The sequence below is a fragment of the Gastrolobium bilobum genome, unplaced genomic scaffold, assembly GCF_033153095.1.
Source record: "Gastrolobium bilobum isolate Gb01-03AN ecotype WA unplaced genomic scaffold, APGP_CSIRO_Gbil_v1 utg436, whole genome shotgun sequence".
Classification (NCBI taxonomy): Eukaryota; Viridiplantae; Streptophyta; class Magnoliopsida; order Fabales; family Fabaceae; genus Gastrolobium; species Gastrolobium bilobum.
In genome coordinates, this window is record NW_026898220.1 from 172,305 (window position 1) to 187,362 (window position 15,058).

The 15,058-nt window shown below is 32.9% G+C and overlaps 1 protein-coding gene across 1 annotated transcript; it reads right to left on the reverse strand.

Annotated features, from left to right (window-relative positions):
- Positions 1-6,114: 6,114 nt before the first annotated feature.
- Positions 6,115-6,932, reverse strand: LOC133313944 (nuclear transcription factor Y subunit B-1-like). Its single transcript, XM_061515370.1, has 5 exons — positions 6,805-6,932; positions 6,567-6,696; positions 6,455-6,460; positions 6,284-6,342; positions 6,115-6,136 (listed from the first exon to the last, which is right to left on the reverse strand). Exons 1-5 carry the CDS (start codon positions 6,930-6,932, stop codon positions 6,115-6,117), a joined length of 345 nt encoding a protein of 114 aa, XP_061371354.1.
- Positions 6,933-15,058: the final 8,126 nt, after the last annotated feature.

Consider the following 15,058-nt stretch of genomic DNA (forward strand, 5'->3'; position numbering starts at 1 on the left):
AATCAATTTAAATTATTTTATAATTTAATTATATTCGATTAAATTTTAATAGAAATTTGACTTTGTTTTTATATAAGAAGAACCAACGTCTCAGTATGTGAGATTGCCTATATGAATTTATTAAAAGAATTTTTGTTTCTTAATTTTTTTTTTATTGTTTATTCTTAATTTTTGCTTTCTACATTTACAAATTATCTGTCAATTTATATAATCTTGAAATTATATTTATAGGGAAGAGAAGATGAAGAGAAGTTTTTGGCTACTACAAGCATCATGATTTTTTTGTTGGATTTATGAAGTTATTTTAATTTACATAGTATAGATTTGTTTGTTGGATCTGATGAAATATATGTTATTTAGTTTGAACATTTTACTTCTGAAAATGAATTAAATGCAGATTGCGATGAGTTTTGTTGTGATTCATTGTTCTGTTTGGACGTTGAAATTGAGATTTTTGTTTTAGCAACAGAATTTGAGTATTTTGTGAAGTTGATTCATTATTATGCTTGGAAGTTAAAAATTAACAGGCTAACGGGTCAAGTCAGGCCATTTGTTTTTTTTATAAACGGGCAAAGTCAGGCTAAAAGTTAGACTCGCACTAGGCTCGGGTCAAGTCAAATTGAATTTTTTTGACATAAGTTTAAACTTTTCGAGGCAGCGTAACTCAACTCACTTTCACCCTACTTATGAGTATTATCTTTTTCTTATAGTTGTTGTTGCAATTTCATCCAAAACTCATAAGGTTTTTATTATGAGTATCATTTTTATTTTTTTAATCATATAATAATTATAATTTATAAGAAAAAATATGTGTTACAATTTTACTCCGTATAAAGTTTTTCCGGTTCTACCATTTAAGTTAATTAAAAAATTATATTTCATATATACATATTGTTATAATTAAGTCATTTCATAAAATAAAAACAAAATTCCAATCAACTCATTCATTATTTTATTACTCAAGTTCGAATGTTGTTGGATCGAGGGAAGAAAAATAATTATAACTTGAAGCAATTTCTTTCTACTCAAATTATCTCTCTCTATCTCTTTACAAATTAAAACAAAGAATCCATTCTAAATCATTTTCCACTTTCCAAAACCACGAATCAAAACATTAAATTTTATCCAAAATCAGAAAATTTCAAAACTTGCCCCTTTCCAAAACACTAAAGTCACTTCACATAGTTGAAATTCATTGCGTCATTTATTAAAGAATTTTTAACTATTAGTATTTTAGAGAGAATTTTTCAATTCTGATCCCACTCATGATGATTTTAATTTGGGTGCAATGAATTATATTGTATCTATCATAATTTAGGTTCACTAAACGTTATACCTGGGAGTTGTCTAGATTATTAAAGATACACAATTAGATACCTTTCAATATATAATATGATCAGTTAATTAAAACAAATGTATTAAAAACTTGGGGGGGGGGGGGGATTTTGTTGTCTTATGATCTATATGGTTTGTCTGGATTAGTTTAGTAATTGATAAACTAGTAAAAAAATCTAAAAATAAAAAAATAAGATACTATGTGTTCAGATATACCCGAAGCTAGTATTTCTATCTACATGTGCGCAATAGAGATGTCTGATTATGATAAATTAGTATCTTCAGCCAATAATCAATGAGTAATAATCAAGGGTTGCGATGTGTGTGTGAGTCACCTGCAAAATAGATAGAATGTGAAGATATACGAGTTATCTGAGTGTGAAGGCTGAAGTAATAACGATAAGCCTTGTGAATAAAATAATGAAAAGATTATCACTTTTTCACTAAAGCCCATATATAGATGAATCATAAAGAGATTGTGTATATAATAGATGGTTTTGGAGGTGACTAGTGGTATCATAATGTGATTGGTGGATGGTTATATGTGGTGGAGGGAAGTTAAGAGGAAATGATAAAATGAAATGCTTAACCTGTGTCTTCAAGTGGGAAAATGGAGTTGGGACTATTTAACTAATCTAGAACACCATGTTATGTATAGTATTATATATATATATATATATATATATATATATATATATATATATATATATATATATATATATATATATATATATATAATATTATTGTTATGCGTGTTACATTGCACCTCAAATTTGTGATATTTGTATAAGTGATTATTGTAATTTTTATTCTCTGTGTTGGACATAAATTTAGTGTACATAATGAAATGGTTTATATGAGTTATCAGTCCATGTATTAACAATGTAGGAGGGACCTGCTTTGGTTACTCTGAGTATGTTAGGTGATAGTTAGTGCCTTTGTGACCATGACTTCTGATTGTCTTGTCAAGAGGTTCCCATTGTGGAGAAAATTTTAAGCGGTCCCGGTAGATATAACTTTCTATGGTCCATCCAATAAAAAGCTTACACATAGATTCATTTATCCACGTCAGTATAGTGGCTTGTTTTTTAATTTTTTATTTATTAATAATATTTTATTTCATTTCCCTCCTTTTCTTTCTATTTTTCACTCCCGCCTCACATCTGTTACTCTGTAAATGAAGTTTTCGATTTCTTTCTCATCTTTCTCATTGTTTTCTATTCCCTTCCAAAGCATTCAAAGAGTAAGAGGTGAGTGTGATCATTGTTAGCTGGAATTTTTTTTTCTCATTTGTCAGAGCATTTACCGCTATCGATTTACCATTTTGGTGCATCAAGAGCGAATGTGAACCTTAGTCCTGTGGGTCTTCCTTTGCGCCCGGTAATCATTACCTTCCAACTCCTTTGTACTTTGGTGCTTCATATTGGATTATGAACAACATATCTACGATCAATATTTAACCAGTGATTGAAATAGCTAACTGTGAGTTATCACAAATTACATGTTAACTTTGTTGGATTCATTTTTTATGATTTCTTTTATATAGGATGAACCTTGCTTTACAGAACTTAAAGTTTGATTTTCAATTCATCATTAAAAACAAATAGCAGCATTTGTTGTTTTAGCATTTGGTTTTTATTTTAAGCTAACTCTTTTATCGGATGGTAATCTTTTTTTTAAGCTAACCTTATGCATCTTTCATGGCATCATTGTTTTCCTTGTTTGATTATGCAATAACTTTTGTTATTTCCAATTTAATTTCCATATATATTGTAAATTTATCATCAATAAAGCTAAGGTTCTGACTATTCGAGCATTCTATATTCTTTTCCTTGTTTTTATGCTTGTAATTTATTTCTATTATGGAATGCCTTTCCGATATGAAGTTATGATACAGGAATTGTAAGTATATTGTTTGGGTTTTGTATGGAGTTAATTATCATCAGTTTATTTGCCTGAAATGTTTTACAGTGCTAGGGACTCCTTGTGCTGCAGGTTTGTATGTGAAGTGCATAGGTACTCATATATTCTGTTAGCTGTTGTTCCTCTCAATGCTATATTCCTATACTAGCTTGAGTTGTTCAAACTTTGGTGAGGAATTTTGATTTAAATTAGATTTTTATTTTTATAATATGCTTGTTTGTGACACTTTGTTTTGTTACAAGTTAGTTAAATCTGGTGATCAGAAGCAATATTTTGTGACAATTGAAGAAAGTGCAAATTGTTCTATTGAATATACTTGCAGAAAGTTTGAACCAGTTGGCCTCTTATGTCTTCATGCACTGAAAGTACTTAACTTTCACAATATTTTTCAAATATCGACTCAATATATCTTGAAGAGGTGGACAAAAAATGCTAAAGATGGTTTTAGTATAAGCAACAATGGCAAACAGGTTTGCAACAATGGTAAACAAGGAATAAATTCCCGTATGAGTCAAATAATGAAGAAAGCCATTTATTTTGCACCAAAGGTGCATTGACAGATGAAACAATCAAAATGGCTGAAGATCACCTAGAGCATGATATAAAAAGATTGGAAATGATTTTAAAAAATACTAATGGCATGATTGATAAGACCGCAGTTGACTGTAATACTAGTGATGAAGAGATAAATGAGCATAACACATTAAATTCAAAAAAAGTCTTAGATTCGCAACGTGTTCAAGCAAGGGGAGTTACAAATGCTAGACTCAAAAGTCAGCTGGAAAAGAAAAGGTGCAAGAGACATCAATCACAAGCTCTTGGTAAATCTCAAGGTGCTAATACATCTAAATCTCTAAGACATAATCATGTTGATACATGTACAATGAACCAATTAATTAGGATCATACTATTTATTTATTTATACGTGATTTTATGATTATTGTTGTTATCTTCTTTTGTGACTTAGGAAAAGCTTCAAGTACGACAGCTAAAGATTATAGCACTTCTTATATAGATCTATCATCTTATGATTTTCGATATATCTCTCCATTGGCAAATGCTAATACAACTCCACCACCTTATTATTTTCCAAATGTCTCTCAAGTGACAAGTGTTAATACAACTGCACCAGTTTTCTGTGTTCCATATATCTCTCAACTGTCATATACACATGTATTATTTTTTATGATACTATTGTAGCTCCTGCAAATGATGACTGAAGATGTGCTTCATACTGGTTGTGATTTTATATCATAGAAGACTAACTTATTTCACTTTTTGGTTACGAACTCTTTTTTAGGATGAACATAACTTAAGAGCTCGTAGAAGTCCTGCAGGCTACCATGGAGGTTGACATGCAATATTTTAGAGGTGGTGGAAGCTATCATGCAAGCTTTTTTGAATGGTAGGAGGTCATGCAAGCGTTTTTTGAATGGTATGGAAGTTTTTTTGGAATGGTAGAAGGTTTAGCAAGCTGTCATGCAAGCTTTTATGAATGGTATGATGTCTTGCAAGCTGTCATGCAAGTATTTTTTGAATGGTAGGAGGTTTTGCAAGCTATCATGGAAGCTGTCATGGAAGTTTTTTTGATTGGTAGATAGCTGTCATGCTAAACTGAACAGAGACAAGACATGATTTGTTTACATGTAAATGTTGCTAAAATGTCAGTTCATGCACATAACTTATACAGATATATGATGACTGGAGATCTAGGAGATCTTTATTTATATATTTTTACACCTGCAACAATGATAAATGAGGAATATCCTCAATTTCCCATATTCTTGGCTCCTTGGATACAAAATATTGGTTGGAAATTAAATTTAACAACATTCATGTTGAATGGTGTCATACATTTAAAAGGAAAATTCTAAGCTTCAATACTGTTACAAGATCCATTTATTGGACAATATGTCAAATGACATGTATTGGACAATGTTACAAGATTTTGAATCATATTACAGTTGTACATTATGTTTTTGGAAGAAAAACTTCCTTTTTTACATCGATCTCTAAATACTACACCTAAGAAGACAAAAATTCTACAAATTCTGCTCCAATAGCTAGTGGTAGACTGATAACATTTACAATTTCCTTGAACTTGTATGTAAATCTTGAACTTGTGTGTAAATCTTTTCTGCATTGTAGAATGATCCCTTCATTCTCGTAGTTTTCAAAAGGAAAGCAAGTCTCTAGGAAAATTCGAAGTATCTTTCATCTGATATAAAATAGGGAGAAAATTAGAACAAGCAGAACATATAAAGGACATTTGACTTTAAAGCTCACATCAATATCCAACAAGTTGCTGCAAGAGCCGAACCAACCAACAGTTGCACATGCACCATCATATACACATGGTCAGGTTGATCAACCCATAATATAGAACTCAAAAGCAGTCAGCAACCAAAAAGTGACAACAAGAGTATTCATTCAATAATAAGGATGGAGTAAAACACAATGATGGAAAAGAAAAAGGGCAGTACAATATGGAATTGCAAAACAGATGCAGTGATATTTCCGTCTGATTCTTGGAAGACAAGGAAGGATCATTTGTTTGACCAATTCAAATATATTTGCAATTGAAGTCACTACTACAAAGTAGCCATTCAGGTATATCAGACTTCTTGAGGATTACATAGCCTTAGAGCTTAAGACAGTTAGTCTACTCTAGCCAAGGATTTACAACCAGAAATGTTTAGAATTAAGGCATGATTTTGCTATGCACTATATGGAGTAACATTTATCAATACGGCAAAATGCACAACCAAAAGTGAAGTGCTGATGTCAATAGCATCAGCAACACACCATTAAGAATTGTTACGTCCAAAAATTTATCATTGTTAGGGTCTGAAATCACTAAGAAACCTTGATGAGAAAACTGTCAATTCCACAGCAAAATATTACAACATCAGATGCTATTGTATTCTAAATATATTTACAGCAATGCAACCAGAAATAGTTCACATATATATATATATATATATATATATATATATATATATTCTCCATCTGAGGATTAGGACACGGATGAAAATCTTTCTTAGCAGATGCATCTCCACCCTTGGCCGAACCCTTGGTATCATCCTGGCATACCACAATTTGATAAGCCATAACCACAATGTATAAAAACTCGTTAGAAAAAGTGTCATTACACATGAACAATCACAAAGTGGAATAGCTATTTATTTATAATCACCTCAGTCTGCAACATTCCCAATAGGCCAACGAGAAATACATACAAAAAAAAAACATTAGTGAAAAGTAGAGTTTAAGTGCAGAATGATGTATTAAATGTAAATGTAAATTACCTCTCTGTATGCGGCGAGGTAGATCTTGAGAGGTTCAATATAATCTTCGAAACCAAGAGTGGCCATAGCCCAAAGTAAATCGTCGTTGTCGATGTTCAAATATGTTTTCTTTCTGGCATTTATCGCTCGCCTTGCGAAACATTAAGAAGATTAATTCATTCAACCGAATCACAATTAAAGCACGAACGAGTGAATGAATTTTGGTTAATCAAGATAAGAAAAAGAAGAAGAAGCGAACTCGCTGGTGAACTCAGAAAAGCATTCTTGTACGGTCTCCTTTGGAAGGTACCGTTCCTGCTCTTGGAAACTGGGTCGAGGGCTGTGGTCGCCGCTCTCGCCGCCTGGACTAGCCGGAACATCGACCATATTAGCTGGAACTCTAATCGACGAAGCGAATCGGTGAACCAGAAAAACATAGTGAAATTTGGCGATTAGAAAAACCCTAGAGAGAGAGAGCGAGAGAGAATAAAAAGAGAAATTGAAAGAAGGGGATTGGTTAATGGTTAGTTAATTAAGGGGTTACATGAACAATGAGATAAAAGAGAAAGAAATCGAAAACTTCATTTACTGAGTAACAGACGTGAGAAAGAAGAGAAAGAAAGCTATAAAAAAATTAAAAAACCAACAACTATACTGACGTGGATAAATGAATCTACGTGTAATCTTTTTATTGGATGGACCATAGAAAGTTATATGTGTCGAGATCGCTTAAACCAGCCACTATACAATCGCTTAAAAACATTGTAAATCTTTTTTTTTCCGTATGGATTTCTCGTTGGCCTATTGGGAATGTTGCAGACTGAGGTGATTATAAATAAATAGTTATTCCACTTTGTGATTGTTCCTGTGTAATGACACTTTTTCTAACGAGTTTTTATACATTGTGGTTATGACTTGTCAAATTGTGGTATGCCATATAAAACTATTTGTGTCCCATGTGTAACGTGTGTCAATTGATTTAATTAATAATAAAATAGGCTTTATGGTAATTGACGTTTCGCATCAATGGTAATTGACGTTTTGACGTTTCGCATTAATGGGAAGTTACATGAGTTATTTGAAACTCCGTAACTAGTGACACGGTTCAGTTATATAAAGAGAAAATGGTGAGTCTCTGATAATGATTATTTCTCAGAAATCTCTCCTTCATAGTCTGCCCATAAAAGTTGTATCAGATCCCTGTCATAGACGATACAAGGAAAACAGAGGGTAAAGACTCTGAGAAACAACCTTCCATCATCAAAGTTCTTCCGCACTAATGGAGAAAATTATGCTCTTATGTGAAAATCATGAATTCTAAAGATCCCGTGTCATGTTCTTGAATGGGCATTATTGAACATGTATTACTGATTTACTGATGAAATTACTTACATGTGCTATCAGAGCATGTGTTTAAGAATTTGTGTTTTTCCATAAATAATTATGAATGAATTTCTGATTCATGAAAAGTTAGGGTTTTGAAAATAAAATATTAAAAGTATTGAATTTCTCGGTTTTGAAAAGATTTTCTCGTAGCCATTCGGTTTATGAATCTGTGCATTTCGATTTTCATTTCGATTTGAAATGCATGGACAAAGTAATGCACTTGTGAAAACATGATGTCACTGTGCGTTGAAAGAATGAAATGTTGAATGTTATATTATCTCGGTATTCGATCAATTCACAAAAGAACAAACATATTCAATGGCTACTTGTATGAATAATGAATGGATATTGTACGAAAAGCATTCGTGTGCAAATTTATGAATTGACTTTCTTTAATGGACAAATTTGCTTTTCAAGTTTGCCATTCGTTAACTGATATTGATTACAGTGCATAATGGCTTTTTGTTAACCGTGAAGCAAAATTTTTGAATTGCCTTTGTTTATGGACAAAAGGACAAACCGAATGCAAATTTTCTTTATACATATTAACTTGAATGAAAATTTGAATGGTTTCCAAAGAAGCACGGACACTTGTAAAAACAGGAAGAGTCGGATCCGACACGCTCCGACACGGTGTCGGACACGCGGTTGACTTTTTCCGACACGTTGACCATTCCGACACGCGAATTTGACCGTGTCCGACACGGTCAAATGGCATTTTCGTAATTTTTTTATATTTTTTTTATTTTTTTTTTTTTTTTTTTTTTTTTTTTTTTTTTTTTTTTTTTTTTAAAAAAAATTATTTTTTTTAAAAGTTAAAATATATTAATAAAGCTTCAACCTGATCATATCAATTTTATCTTTTTGTCTTTTTTTCCCTTAAGTAGATAAGAGATCATCTCAGCATCATTGTTATCAATTTCTATCACGCTCTTGTTGTATCTTCTTCTCTCTGATCTCTCTCTAATATGATTTGATCTCTCTATCTGATATTATATATCTCTCTCATCCGAGTTCTTATTTTTTTGATTAAAGCTTCCATCTTTATAACGTATTGATGGGTATTATTAATTCAGTTTCATTTTTTTGTTAAATTATTAAATATTAAATGAAATATACACTATATAAATTAAAAATATTATTTAATATTAAAACGTGTCTCAACGTGTCGAAATTCAAAAAAATTTAGGATTGACGTGTCGGAGTGTCGTGTCGTGTCGTGTCACGTGTCGCCTGTCGTATCGGTGCTACATAGATGGTTTCACAGTGGGCATGATGTGCGATTTTTACCATATGACTCGTCTACATAAAAGCCAGATTTTTTTTCCCGTGTTGATTGCACTTGAATTTTGAGTATACCCTTACGATTTTCATATTGATTTAAATGATTATGTGATGTGGTTGGATTAAAATTGAATGTGAAAATTTAATCCTATTATTGTTTATGAAATATTAAAGTTTTGGGATTAATTATGTTAGATTTGTTAGTCACCAAAGTGGCCAAATCTTGAAGAGTTATTTTAATTCCAAATATTATGAATTTTATTTCAATTATCTTGACTGTGATGCTGTGAATAGTATGATATAATTATTCACGTTGTGGTATATTGAAATTCATTATTATAGGACAGTTAGGGATTAACCCAAAGGTTGATTATTTGTTTTATAAAATGAACATGGATGTTGGTATTGTTGGCATATTTCCTTGCATTTGGACATCCAAAGATGACAAAAATTTATGATAGGGGTATGCATCATTGCCAAATTATGTGAAATTTATATAGCATCATTATAGTTAATGTTGTATGTTAATGGATCCCCAAAGGTGAACATTGATATGCATTGAAGTTAGTATGTTTGAATCTGTGAAGTATGTTAGTATGTGATATGTATGTCTCAAAGCATTAATGTTTTAAATGTTATTCCTCGCAGTATCGGTTGCTACACATTCCATGTTCTCAACTGTTGCAGTTTTTAATGGGCTAAACTTCTCTGAATGGAAAGAGCAAATCCAATTTTACCTTGGGGTAATGGATATGGATATGGCTCTTAGAGAAGAGGAACCTAGTGCTATTACTCTTGAAAGCACTGAGGATGAAAGGAACCATTTTAAGAACTGTGAAAGATCCAACAGATTAAGTTTGATGTACATGAAAATGAGCATAGCAAGCAACATTAAGTCAGCTCTTCCACAAACTGAAAGTGCCATCGAAATGATGAAACTTGTGGAAGAGCGCTCTCAAACCGCTGATAAGTCTCTTGCTGGGACACTTATGAGTACACTGACCACCATGAAGTTTGATGGTTCACGTACTATGCATGAGCATGTTATTAAAATGACAAGCATTGCGGCAAAATTAAAAGCATTGGGAATGGCTGTGGATGAGAACTTCCTGGTGCAGTTCGTATTGAACTCATTATCGTCTAAGTATGGTCCTTTCCAAATGAACTATAATACCATGAAAGACAAATGGAATGTGCATGAATTGCACAGTATGTTAGTTCAGGAGGAAACCAGACTTAAGAATCAGGGAGCTCATTCTGTCAATTATGTAAAGCATCAAGAAGCTGAAAAATATAAAGGTAAGAAGCATGAGAAGAAAGGAGGAGGAGGAGGACCCCTTAAAGTGAATGAGGCATCTTCTTCTCAAATCCACAAAAAGGAAAGTAATGCAAAGATGAGATGTCATTTCTGTAAAAAAAGGAAGGGCATTTCAAAAAGGACAGCCTGAAATGTAAGGCTTGGTTCGAAAAGAAAGGTAAGCCAAGTGCTTATGTATGTTATGAATCAAACCTGGCTGAAGTTCCTTATAATACTTGGTGGATTGATTCTGGTTGTACTACTCATGTTTCTAATACAATGCAGGGATTTCTTATGACCCAAACCACAAAGCCAAATGAAAAGTTTGTCCTTATGGGCAATAGAGTGAAAGTTCCGATGAAAGCTGTTGAGACTTATCGTTTGATTCTCGACAGTGGTTTTCATTTGGATTTATGTGAAACTCTTTATGTCCCTAGTATATCTAGGAATTTAGTTTCAATTTCCAAACTTGATGTTGCTGGATATTCTTTTAAATTTGGTAGTGGTAGTTTCAGTTTGTACAAGCACAATCATTTGATTGGTAATGGTCGTTTATGTGATGGATTATATAAATTATGTCTTGATAATCTTTATGCTGAAACACTTATGAATCTGCATCATAATGTTGGTACTAAACGTACCTTAATTAATGAGTGTTCCGCTTACTTGTGGCACAAACATTTGGGACATATTTCCAAAGAAAGGATGAAAAGATTGGTAAATAATGAAATCCTTCCGGATTTAGACTTTACTGATTTAAATGTTTGTGTGGATTGTATTAAAGGAAAACAAACAAAACACACAAAGAAATGAGCCACAAGGAGCACTCAGCTTCTTGAAATTATACACACTGATGTATGTGGTCTGTTTGATGTTAATGCCTTCAATAAAGAAAAATATTTTATCACTTTCATTGATGATTATTCACGTTATGGTTATGTCTATTTGCTGCATGATAAGTCTCAAGCTGCAAATGCTTTGGAGATTTATATTAATGAAGTTGAAAGGCAATTAGACAGAAAGGTGAAGATTGTCAGGTCTGATAGGGGTGATGAATATTATAGAAGGTATGATGAAAGTGGACAACATTCGGGCCCATTTGCTAAATTTCTGGAAAAGCGTGGTATTTGTGCTCAATACACAATGCCCGGTACACCGCAACAGAAAGGTGTATCAGAAAGGCGTAATAGAACCTTACTGGATATGGTTAGGATTATGTTAAGTAATTCTTCTTTACCTGTTTCATTGTGGACTTATGCTCTAAAAACTGCCATGTATTTATTGAATAGGGTTCATAGTAAGTCAGTTCCAAAGACTCCTTTTGAACTTTTTTTTTTTTTTTGTAAATTACCTCCTTTTGAACTTTGGACTGGAAGGAAACCTAGTATAAGACACCTGCATGTTTGGGGTTGTCAGGCAGAGATTAGATATTACAATCCGCAAGAAAAGAAACTGGATGCAAGGACAATCATTGGTTATTTCATTGGTTATCCAGAAAAATCGAAAAGGTATAGATTTTACTGTCCTTATCATACTACAAGGATTATTATTTTTTTTGGATATTTACTACAAGGATTATTGAATATGGAAATGCAAGGTTCATTGAGAATGGTGAAGTTAGTGGGAGTGAAACACCACGTAAAGTGTGTATTCATGAAGTGAGAGTACAAGTTCCATTACCTTGTAGCTCTAGTAAAGTTATTGTTCCTTATGCTATTGAACCAATCAATAATAATGAAGGACAAGTTAATGATCCCACTACTCATGAAGAGATCATTGTTGATGAATCGAATGAACCCATAGTAGAAGAACCACAACAAATAGCATTAAGAAGGTCTCAAATAGAAAGGAGACCTGCTATTTCTAATGATTATGTGGTATATCTACAAGAGTCTGAATTTGACTTGGGTGTTCAGATGATCCAGTAACGTTTTCACAAGCCATGAATGCAGAAAATGGTGATAAATGGTTAGATGCTATGAAAGATAAGTTGAAATCTATGGAACAGAATAAGGTCTGGGATCTTGTTGAGTTACCAGAAGGGTGTAAGAGAGTTGGTTGTAAATGGGTCTTTAAGACCAAATGTGACTCTCTTGGTAACTTGGAACGTTACAAGGCCATACTAGTTGCAAAAGGGTTCACTCAGAAAGATGCCATTGACTATAAAGAAACTTTTTCACCAGTTTCAAAGAAGTATTCTTTAAGAATTATTATGGCATTAGTGACTCATTATGATCTAGAGTTACACCAAATGGATGTGAAAACTGCCTTTCTAAATGGAAATTTAGATGAAGATGTGTACATGGATCAACCAATGGGGTTCATAGAAAAGGGTAAAGAGCACATAGTGTGCAAACTTAAGAAGTCAATATACGGACTTAAACAAGCTTCACGACAATGGTACCTTAAGTTCAATGATACCGTTGTTGCCTTTGGATTTAAAGAAAACATCGTTGATCAATGTATACATCTGAAGATCAGTGGGAGCAAATTTATATTATTGATTCTGTATGTTGATGATATTTTGCTGGCAACTAATGATCTTGGTCTTTTAAATGAGACTAAGAAGTTTCTCTCTAGTAACTTTGAAATGAAAGATATGGGTGAGGCAGCTTATGTGATAGGAATAGAAATATTCCGTGATAGATCATAAGGACTGTTAGGTTTGTCTCATAAAGCATATATTAATAAAGTTCTAGAGAGATTCAGAATGGAAAACTGCTCATCATCTCCAGTTCCAATTCAGAAAGGAGATAAATTTAGTCTCATGCAATGTCCTAAAAGTGAATTGGAACGAAAAGAAATGGAAGCAATTTCGTGTGCATCATTGGTTGGGAGTTTAATGTATGCTCAAACTTGTACGAGACCAGATATTAGCTTTGCCGTTGAGATGTTGGGTAGATACCAAAGTAATCCCGGTATGGATCATTGGAAAGCTGCAAAGAAAGTTTTGAGATATTTGCAAGGAACTAAAGGTCACATGCTTACTTATAGAAGGTCTAGCAGCCTTGAAGTGATTGGATGCACTGATTCGAATTTTGCAGGATGCGTAGACACAAGAAAGTCTACATGTGGTTACCTGTATCTTTTAGCTGAAGGAGCTATATCATGGAAAAGTGCGAAGCAGACTGTAATAGTTGCGTCCACTATGGAAGCTGAATTTGTGGCATGCTTTGAAGCCACGATTCAGGCTAAATGGCTACGAAACTTTATTTCAGGGCTTGGATTGGTCGACAATATTGAAAAGCCGCTGAAAATTTATTGTGATAATTTTGCAGCAGTCTTCTTTTCTAAAAACGACAAGTATTCCAAAGGTGCTAAACATATGGAATTAAAGTGCTTTTTTTTTTGAAAAATGAGGGAATAAAAAGAAGAAAATTACAGGCTAACCAGCCTAAAGTACTTTGCCGTTAAAGAAGAGGTTCAGAAACAAAGAGTGTCTATAGAGCATATTAGCACCGATCTTATGATAGCTGATCCCTTGACGAAGGGATTACCGCCCAAGACATTTACTGGTCATGTATGTAGAATGAACATTATGTCAGCTAGTGAATGATGATGATTATTGTTATGTATTAAGTATTGATACTCTGAGCTCATTGATGAATATATGTTTCTGATATTGTCTTGTTTTCAATTTATGTATGCATGCAAGTATATCTGATGATATTGAAAATGTTTATGGTCCATAATGAAGACATTACTGTTAGACATAATGTGTACTTCCTATTAAAGTATCATGTTAGGAAGAAGAGTCAATATAGTAGTACATGGAAGGGACTATGCCGACTTGATAGCATACAACCGCCATGACTCATGTTGATTTTATTTCTAATAATGAATTATGATGACGTCAATGTATGGAACCTTTAGCCTAGTAAATACACATTATAGTGAAGATTAATTAAATCATGAAGGGACACCTTATGATATGAGCTAAGTGGGAGAATGTAAAATTATTTGTGTCTCATGAGTAACGTGTGTCAATTGATTTAATTAATAATAAAAGAGGCTTTATGGTAATTGACGTTTTGAAGTTTCGCATTAATGGGAAGTTACAGGAGTTATTTGAAACTCCGTAACTGGTGACATGGTTCAGTTTTATAAAGAGAAAAAAGGTGAGTCTCTGATCATGATTATCTCTCAGAATTCTCTCCTTCATAGTCTGCCCATAAAAGTTGTATCAGATCCCTGCCATAGACGATACAAGGAAAGCAGAGGGTAAAGACTCTAAGAAACAATCTTCCATCATCAAAGTTCTTCCGCACTAATGGAGAAAGGTACGCTATTATGTGAAAATCATGAATTTTAAAGATCCAGTATCATGTTCTTGAATGGGCATTACTGAACATGTATTACTGATTTACTGATGAACTATGAAATTACTTACATGCCAGGGTGATACCAAGGGTTCGGCCAAGGGTGGAGATGCATCTGCTAAGAAAGATTTTCATCTGTGTCCTAATCCTCAGGTGGAGAACATATATATATATATATATATATATATATATATATATATATATATATATGAACTATGTCTGGTTGC

What these genes read in the sequence shown, in the direction of transcription:
- LOC133313944 (XM_061515370.1), bottom strand. Translation starts at nt 6,932, where the DNA reads ATGGTCGATGTTCCGGCTAGTCCAGGCGGCGAGAGCGGCGACCACAGC. An exon ending in TTTTCTGAGTTCACCAGCGA is followed by an intron (nt 6,697 to 6,804) that starts GTTCGCTTCTTC and finishes ATGTTTCGCAAG; the next exon opens with GCGAGCGATAAATGCCAGAA. An exon ending in GCTAAGAAAGATTTTCATCC is followed by an intron (nt 6,137 to 6,283) that starts GTGTCCTAATCC and finishes TGGAATTGACAG; the next exon opens with TTTTCTCATCAAGGTTTCTT.